At 42.3% G+C, this 16774-nt stretch overlaps 1 protein-coding gene across 2 annotated transcripts in view; it reads left to right on the forward strand.

Annotated features, from left to right (window-relative positions):
• The window catches only part of LOC128300317 (TGF-beta receptor type-1), a 74347-nt gene that overhangs the window by 37160 nt on the left and 20413 nt on the right, over positions 1–16774 (forward strand). For both annotated transcript variants that reach the window (XM_053036335.1, XM_053036336.1), the window contains exon 5: positions 4482–4624. In XM_053036335.1, coding sequence (XP_052892295.1) covers positions 4482–4624 — 143 coding nt within the window. The remainder of the gene's footprint in view (positions 1–4481; positions 4625–16774) is intronic.

Here is a 16774-nt window from a genome sequence, read left to right on the forward strand (position 1 = left end):
CCCGCAGGAAAAATACCTTTCCACTTCATTTCGCTAATATTTATTTTACGAGCCCATAAAAAGGCAATGAAATTGCAAAGTTATGACACCGATTTCAGCTCGAACTGTTTCATCTTCGTTTTTTTCCCTTTTACTTCGAACGAGTTACACGAGGGACAAGGGAAGATACATGTACATAAAAAAATGTTGTAGGAAACAAACACCAAATTAACCCTTACCAATCACGACCAAAGACACCGCCAAAACATACCAGTTTACAGAGCTACAGGACACAAACGATTACTAGGGAAAAAACGACAATTTTCCAGCCCATTCGATACATTTGTTTTTTGCCCTTCTTTCGATCGCTTCGATTCTGGCCATAGCGGCGTGGTTTGTAGTTGTTGTTTTTTTTGCTCAAAATTCCATCGTCAGCTCTGGAGCAGCTTTCATCCAAGCGAAGCAAAAAAAAGCTTCAGAGTAAAAAGCTTCTTTCACGTTCATTTCATGTCATTTGCAAACGGCGGTGTATGATCGGCGTATGTGTTGGGGTGTTTTGTTGGGAACAAAAAAAAAAACATCCCCAAAATAATTTCGACAAACGCGAGGCGAGTCTTTGCTATCCAAATCGTCGGTGTAAGCATATGTGGCAACATTAAAATCATACTCCCATATCGTTGGACGTTTTCTGCCATCGTTAGTGTTTTTATTTCCCTTCTTCTTCGATCGCTGTAATGGCAGTCAAAAACAAATCGAAACCGAAGATTGGGTGGAGTTTTTAGTCAGCGAAATCCTGCTACCGCTGCTACTACTGCTGAACGGTTCCAAGCCGTTTGGTAATTTTATGGCATCGTCGCAAGAGTCGCAAAATTGAATTCGAATTGTAATGGGATGATGGTGTGTGCAAGTCTCTGTACCGGGGCTACGTTTGGCTAGATTGTTTCCTATTCGCGTGTCCCAACAAGACCCGCTTAGGGAAGGTATGCGAGTGCGCAGGAATTTTGCTTAGAAGCTTTAGTAATATGCTATTGATAGGAAACCGATACGTGTGATGGTCGGTACTTTACACGATCTGCTGGTACGAGGGGATGGACATTTTCAAACAGACATTTATGAGTGTGTAGTTTGAAATGTATGCGTTTGCTCGTTAGGATATAATTGTATTCTGCATGTAGAGCAACACCCTTTCTATGAGCAGTCTTTTTTGATAGCATTTATAATCACTTGAAAATCCCAATATTAATATCTGGTGGGATTAAATTGGAATACTGTATAACAAGTTGCAGGCGTTATTAGACGAGGAAAAATGAGGCATAGTTAGAAATAGTTCTGTTACTGTTAATAGACTGTTCTGTTAATAGTGTTACTTATTATTGAAATTCGATACCTTGTGAGACACCCAGAGAAATGAATGTGGAGCTTATCGTTAGCAAGATGATTCATAAACTGCCAAAGAAGGCAGACTTAATATTTGTTTGGAAATGTTTTAATTAACACCAAAAGCGGTGCTAATTTTCATTTCTTAATTCCTTTTAATCAGTTAATAAACTAATTTAGCATAGGTTCCCAGTCAGGATGTGGAAAGGATACTTAATTCACGCGAATAATCAACAATTAACTAGATCGAACACAGTGGTTTGTTGTAAAGTGGACGGATCATCCATAGGTGTTTTCCGACAGCATTACTCCGAGCTCGCAGCAATGGACTGTGAAATTTTAGCTGGGATGGCATGCTACCGTGTGGTCAAGCCTTCATGTTTTGTGTTCCCCCTTTTAAAATAGTGCTTTACGCTTTACACAGCTGACTGGCTGTTAAAACTGTCTATTTAATGGAGAAATTGATAGCCGTCCAGAGGCTCCGACCCGAATGCTTCTGGGGTTGGGTTTTACTCCGAGGTCGAGGGCCCGATAAATAGTCTGCTAATTAAACGGAAAGTAGTTGCTAAACGGGGGTTCGGTCAAAACACACCGTTGTGTACACTGTATGGTGGACATCCGTGCGAACGAAGGCAGCGAACAGTGGAGTATTATTCCTTTGCAAACGTTGAGAGCTTGGGTTTATTTAAATCTGGCCAACAAAAATAACTTGTTTTGGTCAATGTTAATGATCGTTACATGCGCTGGTAAAAGTGTTTGCATGTTCACTCGCCTGACCACTGTTTATATTTATGCTAGTTATGACATTAAATTAATTGAAAGTTAATGGTGGTTGGGATTCTGCCATTTTCTCAAAATCATTAACAAATGATAATATGAAATCATACCAGTTGTTTTGTGGTGGTGTAATTGTAACCAAAATCGGCTTTCACATAGAGGGATGATGAGGGACTTGATGTTGATGTTCCACCGTGAATTAGAAATAAATCAAATTAGAACCATTCGTGCCATTGTGAAGCAATATAAAATATAAATGGATTCCTTTTATGCAACATTTCCGCGGAAAATTGTTCTAGCTCATTATTTGCTCGTGTCCGTGACACGGGCGCAACCTTTGATGATTGGTAATGAGATTTCGCTCTGAAGTGCGGCGAACTCAGTAAATATATTCTATTTGTTTGATTCATTTTCTGTGATTTCAAACGTATTTGAAATCGTTTGTGCGTGTGTGTGTATGTCGGTCTGCATAGATTTTGATTTTTGAAATGGAAACCACACATAATGTGCCCCAAATGGTTGGATGCTTCTGGGTACCGAAATAAATGTTTTGGAACCATGTGGGTTCTTTTGCGGGATGTTTATAGTGTGTGTGGGCAGGGTACAACCATCGTTTCACAGAATTTTGCAGATGTTTGTTTGCGCTGCTGCCAAAATTGTGCTTACAACGGATGGAAGCTGTTTATGTGCTGTAATAAAAGGCAACAACGATTTCATGTAGGCAAATCGCCCTTAATATGAGCTTTCGAAATTTGAATGGTAAATGACATCTCAAAGCCCTGCAGACGAAGTGAACGACTGACTGAATACCGATTAACCCAACATGAACAACTAAAATGTACTGACAGTGGAATAATGCTAATTTCGCTCGCAATCTTTCCTGAAGGTGCTTCGATCTGAAGGACCATCTCGGTCCATTTACCTGGAACTGGTGCCGTAATAAGACGGATGGTACGCCAAACGATCACTACTGTTGCTACGGACCCGACTTGTGTAATTTGTCTCTCAAACCCGCGACGCCAATGGTGGAAGGTGCGCTTTGGTCTACATTGTTTTTACTTCTTTAATTTTATTATCTTATGTTTTGTTTTTTTTTCTGTTGTTTTTGATTGTGTTTTGATTTTTCGTTATAATGTTTTTTTTTTGTTTTTTGTTGCTGTAATGAATTCAAATTAAAAATTTTATTTATTTAATATTCTTTTCTGTTTCATTTTGAAAAGTTGTTAAAAAAAACAAAACCCGTTCTGTTTTGTTGTGCCTTTTTGGTTGCTTATTTTTTGATTTCAGTTGATTTAACATTAACATCACGCGTATATGTTGTTTTTCGTTTATAAAATTGTCACATTTCCCATAACTTTTTCGCTATTCGGATCAACAGATTTAAAGGGTAGCATTTGACCTACGAAAACAATACGAAACTGTTGACGTTTGATTTGTTCCTGATATGCTTATGAAGGAACTTGACATAATTCACACTACCACCATCACCAACACCTCCACCGATTACGTACAAGTAGATAAAACGTTTTGAGTTGTCTAATCCTTCAAAGTTAGCTTTTGTTTGTGCTCGGTCTTGAATGAACTTTGTTTTGTTTTATCACGTTTATTTTATTACCTAAATTTCTTTTCCCTGCGTTCCTCCTTGTTTTAAGTTTGAGACACTAATTTTGTTATGTTTTCTTCATGTTTACAGCAACTGACGCTAGTACTACCTTCCAAATTTCTATCTTTTCCTATTTATCGTTGCTTTTTACATTTGTTTACTATTATGAAACGCGTCCCCCTTTAGCACTGTTCTTTGCTCCCGGAAAAAAGGGAATTGATTTTTGTGGTTGTTTTTGTTGGTTGCAGAAGTGTTTTTCTGGTATTATTTTATTCGTAAAGTTATCTGTTTTATTATCAAATTTTCTGGCAAATTCTCCGCGAGTCTCCTTGTTGCTGTGTGGTCATTTGAATTCTTCGTCGACTGTTCCCAATTTGGATGAAAGTGTCTTACATCCTTTGTGTCCTTTTTTGTACTACGATACGATGCAACAAAATTGAGTGTCGCATAAATGATTTGAAATGTTCTTATCCCACTATCACTTGTTGTTCCATGTGCTCATAACATAACTATACTCTTATTCTTTTCTCTCCCCTTTTTTCTCTCTTTTTCTCCCCTGCAATGCGTTGTGTCATTAAAATCGTCCAACCTAATGATAAACATAATTGTTTGTGGTTTCTGATCCTCAATCACTGCAACGACGTGTATGTCATCATGATTTCCATCATCACCATCACCAACCACCACCAACTGTGATTCTCAACCCCACACCCCCATCATGCGATTCGGTATCGTGGCGGAATAGCTGTAAGACGAAAAAGTACGACCTGGCCGATCGGTTGCCCCTGAGTTGTCTAACCTCAAAGGAAAAGAGTACCTCCTTCATGATCGAGTGTTGTTCCACTGACTTCTGCAATAATAACAAACTCCTAACACTGCCTACACCAGGTACATTTGGAACCGTTAATTTTTAACCTGTATTTCCTGCAGTGCTGTTTTAGTTCGTATTCCGTTTCCCAAATTAGTTTTTCGTTTCGTTGCAATGGCAGTAGAAGATGTCGTAGAATTGAAATGGGAACGTTTATCTCACGGCAGGCTAAAGTTTTCGTGTCGTAATATAGATTCAAAATTTCGCACTCCCATACACACCGATTCTGGCGATGGATATGTCTCCCAGAATACTTGTTGAAGTTCGCATAACGACCAGCTTGTTGATATTGTCGCTTACTCTTATATGTGTCTACCGTATCTAATTGGCAAAGTGGTGTATCGTTGTACAGTGTACTAATTTAAATGTGTTTACCTCGCGTATGATTTTGCCCTGACCACAAAACGACGGTTAAGCAGTGAACAATTTCTATCTCTCCTATTGTATCTATGCTTGCGCTAATTTTCCTCTACTCTATCGTTTGCTTGCGTACAAAGTGTTTATGATTATTGTAAAAAGTTTCCCTCCGGAATGCTGTAAATTATTCGTTTGATTTTTGGCTCATTTTGTCCAACTTTGCTTACATTTTAGCTTTACCTTTCTTTGCCTTTTCCATCTGATAACCGTTTTCGCCACTTTGCTTGTACAAATATTTTGCTTATATTTCTTAATACGCAATTTGTTATTCGAATGAAATGCCAGCTTGAAAATATTGCATGATTAGGAGTAGAGTAATTTTGTTTGCATTTGTTTTTGAAAAGTTCTTCACTCTCTTTATTATTAGTAGCTGTCTTGGTTGGTTAACCATTACGGCTCTTCTAGGTGAACTAGTCTGAAAAAGAACGAAACGCGAACGGCAGTTCTTTCGTTCTTTTTTGTATGACAATTTTTTATCCAACACTAAACCACTTTAAAATTCAGTCGCAAATCGTCTCATTCACGTCTCAAATCGGTAAATTATCGTTACCTGTTAAGGCGGAAAACAATCCCTTGTTTTGATGCGATCCGCTCTCCAAACGTCCACTCTTTTTTAAGAACCCAGTTCATTCGTTCTCGTAAAAGAATCGCAAGAAGTTAATCGTTTTTTTCAGCACAATCATAAATTAAACGTATAATTTCTGACACTAAGAGATATTCTATATAACCGACTACTAAAGTCCTATTTTTACAATGTTTGACTGTATATTTCATCTGGTTCGAAGCAACTTGTGGCACCAATAATTGGCCTAGCACAAATGAACCTTTTTATTTTACCGCTCTAAAATGAAGTTGAATCTTAATGGAAAGATAAAGTCTAGCCCACCGCTACTTCCCATTTCCGATAACAGCCGTGCGACTGCGTTTGGTTTTGGGCGTTCGGTACCCCATTTTGGCAATTCCTGACCGGCATGTGCTTGTTGCGGATTAGAGCGAGGTTAAGATGGGTGGTGAATTCGGTAAATGAAGCCAAAGTACACTTACCGATAAAGGAGGTCAGCAATGAATTCGAAATTTGATTCTACCCCTAGCCAATGGTCCGTTCATGATGCTACGGTTGATTCGATTGGGCTGGAACGGAGAAAATGTGGAGAGAAAAACAAAGTTTTTGAGGGGGGGAAAAAGGACGAAGGGAAAACGTTTTACTACGTTCCTTTTCCATCAGGCGGTGTTGAATAATTTAATCGAATTACTGTAACTAAACTTCTTAAATATTTATCATTGATTAGGAATGCTCTTAAAATAAAGAATTTTACACTCGCCCTCGGGGTGGGGATGTGGGAAGTTTGTTGTGTTAGTGACACCTGTGCAGGTGGCGGTTGCATCGGATTTGCACGGTGAGGTAAATGGTGGCCATGAACTAAAAATACCATTGATCGTGATGAAACTTTTCGTTTGTTTTATTCCAACAAAAATAGAAAATTTTCGCTTTAAACTAGAGAGTAGAATGGAGGAAGTGTACTAAAATAATTACGAGATGTGTACACTATTTAAACATGAAAATTATTTAAATTTCGAAAGTTTTGATAATTTTTTATTACGATCGCGTATTGGTTCCAAGCTTCTGTCGGTGTGAATATATGGTAAAGAAGGTGATCTTAAAAATGACCAGGCGTCTCCATTTCTCGAACAAAAATACCATACCAGTACACCGAAACGGGAACGAACCTTTTCGTTTTTCAGTTGACCGTTGTTTTGTTTCGTTTATCTCTCTCTAGGGTTCGCTCAGTTCATCGCGTTCTCTTGCTGTACGTCTTGTGCGAGGTTTTGGGATCACCTGCTTGTGCATTCCATTGGAGTTGCTTATCGTTATCGACACCCCCAAGCGATGCCGCGATTACCGACCAAGAACGGACGGACGAACGGAACTGAATTAAAATACCTGCCCCGAACGGTCGGTCGAATGTTGACAGAGAGATAGGACGGTGATGATTGGGAACGCCGGTTGAAAAACGCCAATGTCTGGTTGTTTCCTTACCCGTTTCCGACCAATCCCGGCGTTGGCGTTGCTGGTCACGCAGGAGATATCGCATCGATGGTTCGGTAATTTGATAGGCAAGCCGCTACGAATTCTCGTCCTGGGTTCTATTGCAGAAAAGGGTTCCGTCCTATTTTTTCTGGATTTCTATCTAGCAAACCTATTTCATCCAATGATGTGCCCATCTTGTACTGAGATGATGGGTTGAATGCTGTTTGATTTTTGGATGTTTTGTTTTTTCCCCCTTTTTGATTGGTTGTCTGGGTGAAGATCGCTTTAAAGTCTTCCGCTTTTATCAATACAACGATTCGGAGACAGAGCACGATCGTTCTGTGTACAGAGGAAGTTATAAAATAAAAGAAATATTTACCGAAGGATGCCCACCTTGTGTTTATAAGCATAACACCCCTTCCACCTGATACGTAATTCGTGGATTTCCTTTTCGCGCGTAACTGAAGATAAATGAAATGGAGGGAACGAAAATTGGGAAACCATATCTCTCTTACCTTTTTCATCTATGGAGCCACGGTGACACAAGGAAAAATACTTTCCGCATAGTTTCTACCTAACAACTGTCTGCTATTGTCAGGCACCATTCGAAACCATCGTGATCGGGGTGCAAGACGACGTGCGTTTGCGTTCGTGCGCAATATAACCCATTCGATGCGATTTAGTCTTCTTGCTATGTGGTGTGTTCTTGGACGGCTCTAACTCTAAAAAGGACAAACTCCCCTGATAGCACTTTGTGTGGCTGAAAAAAGTACTTTCTTTTTCAGATTTTTGTGCGGTGTCCCTTTCCTTTTTTCTCTGCCCTTTGACCGGAAATAGGGTAAATGGTGATAGCGCTCCTTACTTTTTAAATAAAAAAAGATGCTCCTGAAAATGCCAAGCGCGCGTACCTGGTGGAATTATGTGTGCCACGCAAGATAACAGATTAAGGAACGATCGAGAATGTGTGTCTGTGGGCACGATCGTGCCAGTCGGATGCTGTTGGATTGAACAACAAAGAAGTGTAAACATTTTACAGCTTTTTTAATATTTAAAGCCCAAGCGTTCTTTCGTCCAACGGTACCAGGCAGTGTTGCGAAATGTTAAAAACAACGACACGAAATGTAACGCGTCGTGGGTAATAAACGGTTCGCAGTAATTTCGGTAGAACACATATAAACATTAGAAGAACATTTAAAGAACCCTTCCCATTTCGAGGTTTTCGGGGTGGAATGTGTTCCCGAACCGGATCTTAACCTCGGTGAAGATGGATAACCTTTCGCGTGTATCCGCGTTTACGAGTTCGGCTGTGCGTGCCCTTTATCCGTCGAACACGTGCGTGGCAAGAGCGGACGGACATAAAGTGCAATTTGTTCATTGAAGTCGAAGTGGATATTTTGTACCGTGTGTGTGTTTGGAGGAGACGGGGGGGATTGTTCGGTGTGGGTTGCGATAATGATGTTTTGGCGCTAGCATTCCAGAAGCCAGTATTGTGGAGCCCTAGTGACGGCACTCGTGTCTGGTGTGCACTGTCCCGATGCTTTTATGACGGGCACACAATCGTAAAAGTAGCTGTGAAACGAAAATGGCTACGTGCATCCAGAAGGACTATCCTCTCCACAGCAATGGACTCTGGGACAGCTGGGTGAGGGAGTTGACCTAGGATGTAGATGTATCTTTTTTTTCTATTTTTGGTTTTTTGCGTGTGTGTGTGTGTGTGTGTTTTGTTTGAAGAAGTCATTCCAGGAAGCAGAGGTGTGACGTTCCGGATGAAGCATCATGTTAGCTGTGGAGATAAAACTTCAAACTGTGCGCTTGTTTTAATGGTCAATTTTTGTTCTTCCATTTACACAAGCACACAACCTCCGTCATTGGTTGTGATGATTGTTTACTCCTCTGCTTCAGCCGGCCTGGGTGAAGTGTTGTTTCAGTAGCATTATTTAATTCTGCCCTTCTACCCTCTGTGCAGCTGAGCAGTGTCACATCAAACGAAGTGGGTGGAAAAAAAGTCGCTTGTAAAGTTTTGTTTCTAACGAGAATTCTCGTAATCGAAATTGTTCAACATGGGAAAGATGGGTTCCCGGGTTTGTCCGGGGGTTTGGTAACGAGAATATTGGTGTCTGGTTAATTGGTGTCTGGTTTATAGGTCCGTTAATTTTAAGCGAAATCACACGCTACGATGAATCCATGCTAAGTGAGAAACAAACGGTCTTATCGTCTGGATTAGCCAGGACGAATGGCTTCAGAATCAACTGGAAGCTTTATGATATCATCTGCGATAAAGAATGATGATGATCAATTTCCGCTCGCTAGTGAATAGTATCGAACAAATTTTGGATTTAATTAGCATGGAACTAAACGAAGATTTTATCTTACGATCTTTGTTTAGTCCAACTTTTAAATGCATGGTTCGTTTCACCACGCTTCAGACGTCCCTTGAAATGTTTCGATTTGGTACAGCAACCGATTAGCAATTTATTTATAGGTTTTGTTGTTGTTGTTTGAATCGTTTTTCAAATGGAATGTTCTGCGGCTTTTGCTGGAGTTTGGAACCAAATCTGTGCTTTAACAAAAAAAAAACAATGTTCCAATCTTCTTGTTGAAGCCCCCTGTGAAAGTTTTTCCAACTCGCAAGGAAGCAACAAAAAAGGAAGGAAAGAAAATAATTGCGGCCTGAGTTTTCACATGATAAAACGCAAAAACGAACACACACACACCGCATCGTCACCAGAAAGTGTAGCAGCAGCAGCAGGTTATCTGTCGGCTGTGTCTGTGCTGTAAGCGATCGGTACACAAGGAAAGTTTTCAGACCGTAATCTGACACCGTATCCTTCGTCGGTTTTGTTTGGAGCATGTTGCACGGCAATGCGTTCTCGATTTGGAGGAATGTGCCGCGGCGGGACCGTTCGATGTTGGACCATTGCAGCACACAAAAGACGAACCGTAGGCGACGAACGTGTGGGCCCATATTCTATTGCTATTTTTTTCCTTAAATATGTCTACAAACGCGCCAAGTCCGTCGGGTGTGTGTCTTCCTTGTTGTGGGGGGAGTAGAATTTCCTTCGTACCGTAGCGACAAGCGAAGATAAATTGTTACCAAAGTGTAAAACTGACACCAGACCAGATAAAACTGAAACCCATCATAACCCATCAAAACCACTCTCGCGACGACATATTCGGACCGAGGGGTTTCGTAGGTAGCCTTGGTTGCCGAAATGCGAAATCCAGCGGACCCATTTGCAGCGTGAAACCGAAAATATCGTTCCAAAAAATCTTCCATTAATGTGTTATCCTCGCCCGATGATGGCGATATTGAATAACACGGTCGTCGTGAAGCGGAATCCTTAGCTGTGCGATGTTAGTTATAACACGTTGTTAAGCGTTGCACGAGAGATATGAAGTGTGTTGTTGGTTCCAAGGATCACACTAGCTAACTCTTTATTTATATCGCCCCTTTTGTCGCTTCTAAGAAGGCGTTGGAGAGGGTCCATTAAATGCGTTGACGATGCTGGGATCGTATTAACCGACGCGCCAAACAGCGGAAGACCGCGGAAATAACCTCCCGGGCACGATTAAGCTAGTCACGGCAGTTCGGAGCACCCGGATTTAGTTTCGTGTTCGCAGATAACCCATCTCCGCAAAGCCACCCATAATGTTCGTTATTAGTGGCATGGACGAATAACATGAGGAAGAAAAAAAACATCACCACCTCCCTGTGGACGACATCGTTTGTTCCTGGCACCGGTGAAAAAGAGAGATCATTGGCACCTTTTTCCCACATCCGGTACCACACGCACCCAAACTTCCCCGGAGGCACTCGGATATGGGGCTCCATTTTATGAGAGTGACCCATCAGAAAGATATTTTATGACTTCCCGTTTGCCGCATTTGTTGGTGGTGATCCGGTGCAAATGCTCCAAGGGCAACATCAACTTTTCTAAATCTTCTCGACACAAAGTCGGGATGTCAGTGAGAATTCAGGCTCATCCTGGGATGGTTTTGGAGTGTTGGGAGGGTCGAAAATCGACCATAAAACAGGAACAAACCTCCCCACTGACAACGGCTTTTCGCTCTCAGACGGCCGTTACTTTGGCATTGATCCCTCCGTAAAGGCGGGCGAGTTTTCACCGGGCGGAGCCTGGTAGTTCCAGAATTACACCCTTCCGCCCTGCTTCCCGGCAATCCCGGCCATGTAATGGTCCGAAGTTAATTAAATCAACACAAAGGTGTCACATTACCTTTCGGGTGTTGCTGCTTTGTGTTTTATGTACTTCGCCTTCCCGTTTTTCCGGTGGCTCGTTTGCTTCCCGGTTTGACCGGTGCAGTAAAATAGGAGAGCTAAACGTGAACCATTTTTAGGGCTCGCTGTCCTGTAGCCCTGCTCTTGGCCCGATCCTTATCCATTAGGTCTGGTCGAAAGTCTTATCGAGCCAAACGGTCTGCGTGTGGAAGCCCACCGATAGTGAGTGTGCCGGCGGTTGTAGGTAGAATAAAAGTTAAAGGAAGCGCAATAAAGCGTATCAAAATGCCTGATCCTCGCCTCGAGTCTCGCTGCAGCTCTAGTGCGAGAAATTTAATTAGCATGTCTTGCCGAGCAACTGGCTGGCCCGTCTACCGTCAGCCGGCACGGGTAACTCACGGAAGGGGCAATAAGTCTGTAAGAGGAGATCTTTGAAGATCCTGACATTTGTTCGCATGGCTTTTTGTACCTGGCTTCTGTGGGGACGTTACGTACAGAAATGATTTTCCCACCCTTGCAGCCAGGATCAACTTCATTTCTAAGGAAACGAACTTTGGGAAGCTTTCTTTGGGGATAGCAAAGCCCAGCAAAGGGCAAGATTGTTACGATGGTTCGCTCGAAATGAAATGGACGGCTAATGAAATTTCCTTTCTCAACCTCAACCTTGGTTGCAATTTTTCGATGCACACACAGACACACAATGGAAAGGTCGATGTGTTTGTTGGTCCAGGCCGTGTGAAAGGTGCATCTAAGTAAGACCCATTCCTAGACGGTGGTTCATCCACACCGGTAAACGACTGCCGGCACGTCACGCCGGACATGTCCAACCACCGCACGTGAAGGAAAGACTCGTGCAAATACACCCACGGACGACCGCCTTGCAGCCAGCAGCAAGGATTGGCGTGTCTTGCCAGTGTGGTGAATGGTGGGAATCTTATTTTAGCTACAATGTGAATCCTTCTGCGGATGCATCAAATCGCACTATGGCACTTTGAGTGTGTTTCCCTTTTTTTTAAGATACTGAAGCAAGTTTAGCTTGCTGGCTTAGAGCATATATTAGAGCATCCGTTCAGTACGGTCCCTCGCTGTCGTAAACTGGTCTTCGAAAGGGCAATATCATGAAATAGACAAAACAATGGTTAGCACTTAGGAAGTTGTTAGGGTTTTATGTGCATCCGTTTTTATTTCCAGACGGAGGTCTTCGGATGTGATTTGTCTCTTTGAATTTTAATTAAACATCTTGCAACACATGACGACGGGTATAGAGTAACCTTAGTTTAAATGTGTATGGACGAGTTGCTACAAACGCGTTCCGATGAAGATTGATCCTAATGTAGATTTTTTTCGAAATTACTTCCAATCCACATTATCATTCTCAGCGGCAATGCTTGCCATTAGGAAAAAATGTTGCATACAAACTCAACTGTCCACAATAGGATGTTGTTAACTGATTTGGAAACAAATATCAAAGATTTCGTTCAATTGAGTTGTTCATTAAGAGAGAACCTCTTAAACCACCACCACCTTGGAATAGTTGCAGGCGTAAACTTCTTTGTTCCTTCGGGTGCTAACTCAATTGTATAGGTCGTCCAGCCGGACAGCCAACCGGGGTAGCAAATAACGATGGCTGCGGTGGTGTTTCTATCCCAAACCAAACTTTCCAACCTTTCCCCCCCAGGACGGGCAAGTACCGCGGCCGACAGTAAATTTTGCCGTTTTTGTTTTTTTTTTTTTGAGTGAAATTGTCCTCCCTTTTTGTGTTGGAGCAATGGACTTTGTTCGCGTGTCCGATTCGCGTGCCCAGGAATCCTTAAAAGTCAACAACGCGAGTCACAGCGCGGGCGATGCCGTTTTTGGGGGTGGGTGTTATGGTGGTGGTTTTGCCGGTATCAAAATCCTGCCCCAAACTCATTCAATTTGAAATCGAGTTTAAATTTTGGAGACAATTTTCGGTACACTCTCCGCCCCCCCTGCCCCAAATCGCCATTGCAAACCGGCGGAGCTAACACCCTCGGAGCTGGACGGTAAATGTTAGCCCCGGCGAGAGTGGTAACGTTTGCCGAATATCTTCTAATTCTAAAGTGGTATCTCGTTAGCTGCTTGTTGAGTCATTGCGACCTACGGTGGTTCTCCTGCGCCCTCCGGACGCTCTGTCATCGGCCTGGAACGATGTGAAGTCGTGCGTTGTTCTGCGGTATTAACGGTGTGCCGCAGTACAAACCACACACAGAAGCACCTACAGAAGGCAGGGCAGAAGTTTGCTCTTTTCCGTGGTACAGGCAGAGCGCAAGGGACGGTTTCCTTGTTCTTACCGCAGCACCCAAACCATCCCTAATAGTGCTCACCTACCTTGTGCGGTTTCCATTTCGTCAATGTTGAAACATAGGATCGAAGAAAGTAAAAAATGGTTGGGGAAAGGAACAAGCGCATAAGAAAGCGAACCCTCCCGCACTCCCAATGCTGTCTCCCTTTTTCGAAGCCGGAAAACTTCACGGCGGTGATGAAAATGCGTGATCAGAATCTCTTATCAAATCGAGCCATCGTTGATTCAATTAACCCGAGTTAAGCCGGGAGCTTTCCGGTACGTCCGGTTTTCTTTATTCCCAGAAAGTATGTTTTCCGCTCTGTGTGTATATATATGTGTGTGTGTGGAGGGGGGGTTGTGTATAGAAGAGTTTACTTTAGTGTTTTCGACTTGACTTTCGTGCATGGTAACTGCCATGTCGTCTTTGTTTGCTACCGTGGGGAAGGGACCTAGAACGTTTGGACCGATCGGTAGTTCATTTCCATTCTGTCCATCAGTAGCAATGGGTTTTTCCTGTTCGTTTGGCTAGCACTTAAAAAAAATATGAGGAAACTTTCCATTCCATTCCAACAACACTTTTCCGGAGCGCGGGGGCTGTTAAGCCGAACAGCATCGACTTCGAGTTTGACTTTGAGCAGCCAATCTTCTCGGGCGGGCGCCACCACGATAATCGGTCTCCCGTTGGCGTTGGGCAGTCTGAAAGAAATTTGTTTCACACGACCGTAGCCGACCGGTGGGAAATTACTTATCTTGATCCTATACCAACACCGATCGGGAAAGGATTTGTTTGGATAAGGGATGTTTTTCCCTATCTTACACTACAATCATTTATTGCACGCTTAAAGGGTGCTTTTTTATGTGATTTTTTTATCCGTAGTTTGATAGCGGACTGAAGAAATCAAGCTACAAATTGATATGTTCCTCCAAATGTTGCTCAAAAACTCGAAAATTGATCATCCTTCTTCACTGGAAGTGGATTGATTTGACCTTGCCGTACAATCCAACTACTCGTGGTAACAGTAGGAGGGAAATTGAATGCGTCAATCGCATAGACGAAATTCATTCCGAGTTCTAATACGACAGCAGCATCTGCCTTGCGTTGTTTATCGTAAATCGGTGCTATCATTTAGCCGGTAAAAAAAGTTTTTGTATGACAAACCTTTTATCTATCCTAAATCGTTTGGAAAAGTTATATGCCAAAAGAGACCATTACGTCTAATATGTCAAAGACCTCCAAACCAGATGAGAGAGATAAAAAAGAGGTAACACACTCTTAATTTTCTTGATTTGAACGCTATTTGCCGTAAAAAAAAGGTTCTCAAAAGGCAAAAACCTTTCCGAACTTCACCTATTAGTTACTGCTGACTTCTATTGCGGCGCTGTTTCATACGGATGTGCTACCCATCATCGTCACGCGTCTTTTTTGTTTGGTCTGCAAGCTGACGCCCGCAAAACGCCCCCATCTTTTGTGTGTTAAGGATTGGCTTTTTGTTTCTCCACACGACATATGTATCGCTGGCGATCGGTCATACAGGATCGAGAAGAAAATGGATGGGTGGAGTTGAATGTTTCACTTTCGGGACCTTTTCTTTTTGGGAGGCAGCAAAAGTGCTCTGGAGAACTCTGTTAGACATTAGAGCATTATGGAAGCTGAGATACCTTTTAAAGGTTTTTTTTTGGGGCAATGTAATAGAGTGATCCGATTGTCTCTTTGTAAGAAGTATAGCACTAAGTTTGCAACCAAGACCCAGACCCCACACGTAAGGTACCAAAAATGAAACAAAATAAAATTCGACCAATACCATCCATTTCGTCGAGCTCGTGGACCTTTAAACCACTTCCCAAGCACCTTTTCAAGGGTGGTCTCACCAAATCGTTCCTTATTTCATCGAGCACACACTCCTTTCCGGTCGTTTTGTTGTGGCTACGATTGGGCCATTCCGGCGCGCTACTGCAGGAAAAAGAGTGTATGCAAAGTCGGTGTCGGCCCCCCAAAATCGACGGGCATAAATAAGGAGTGAAGTAAAAATTGCCGTGTGATAAAAATTAACGATACAGTTGCCCGATCGTCACCGTCGTCGTCGCCGGTTGCCACGTATAAATGGCACGCAACCAGACCACAGCGAGGGTCGGTGTTAAAGTAGAGACGATGCGCATGCATGCAGTTTGCGCAGGCGTATCTCTTCCCGGCTAAGAAGAAGTAGCGACAACGGTCGTATTGAAATCGATTAATGTTGACGATGACGACGATAATGGTAATAACAGTAATAAGCTATGGCGATGATAAAAATCAATAAATGTGATGTGAGATCATCATCTGTGCAAGCCGTTTGGGCCAAGGGGCATGAGATGTGCTCGATCGTGTCAGGAGTATTCTGGTTTGTTGAATATTGGTCAAGCTTGAAGAGATGTAAGTTATTAATTCAACTTCACAATCGATTTGAGACACATTAGAGATATATCAGATAGTATCAATTTCAGTTCTTGTTTCCCAATTTTCTTTCACATCAAACTGAACTGAATATTCTAGCTTGCTCTACTTTATGTCAACAATTGGTTAGTTTCTGACTGAGTTATTAGATCAATTTGTACTCTAAAAATAAAATATGTCTCAGTAATTCAAGACACTTACAGTACATGATACACACGAAATGGTAATGAACCGAAACTATAAGATATCTCTGTTTGGCACCTAAAGCAAGGATGAAATAATGTTCCGCAGTTTGTTTATTTATCTTTCCACCTGCAATTGCACTTCCCCCAGAGGTGTTGACTCCAATACGCGTATAACCAGTGATTATTGATGGTAATTTTTCTTTTCGTTCACTTTCACCACATTACTCTCGGAGATGCGCTCTGCTTTATCCCCGTTCCCAAGGGAATGTGCAGGACGATGACGCAAGAGGTCGTCCGTACGAATGTCATCATTGCGTCTTTCTGCAAGGTTAAACCCATGAGAGCATACGGGAGACAATGGTAATAAAGATTAATGATATAGATTACAGAGAAGGGTGTAGTTTCACCATTTCTTCTCGGATGTTTTGCACAGCGTAGGATCTCTTCCCGTAAATAAACTCCCAAATACATCGTGCCGGTTGCTCTGTTGCATTTCCATTGCTTCGAGACGAAAGTTGGCACACCGGTGTCATCCTGTTCTTCTAGGTTCAGATATTGGTACTAAG

Source organism: Anopheles moucheti, chromosome 3 (assembly GCF_943734755.1).
Source record: "Anopheles moucheti chromosome 3, idAnoMoucSN_F20_07, whole genome shotgun sequence".
NCBI lineage: Eukaryota > Metazoa > Arthropoda > Insecta > Diptera > Culicidae > Anopheles > Anopheles moucheti.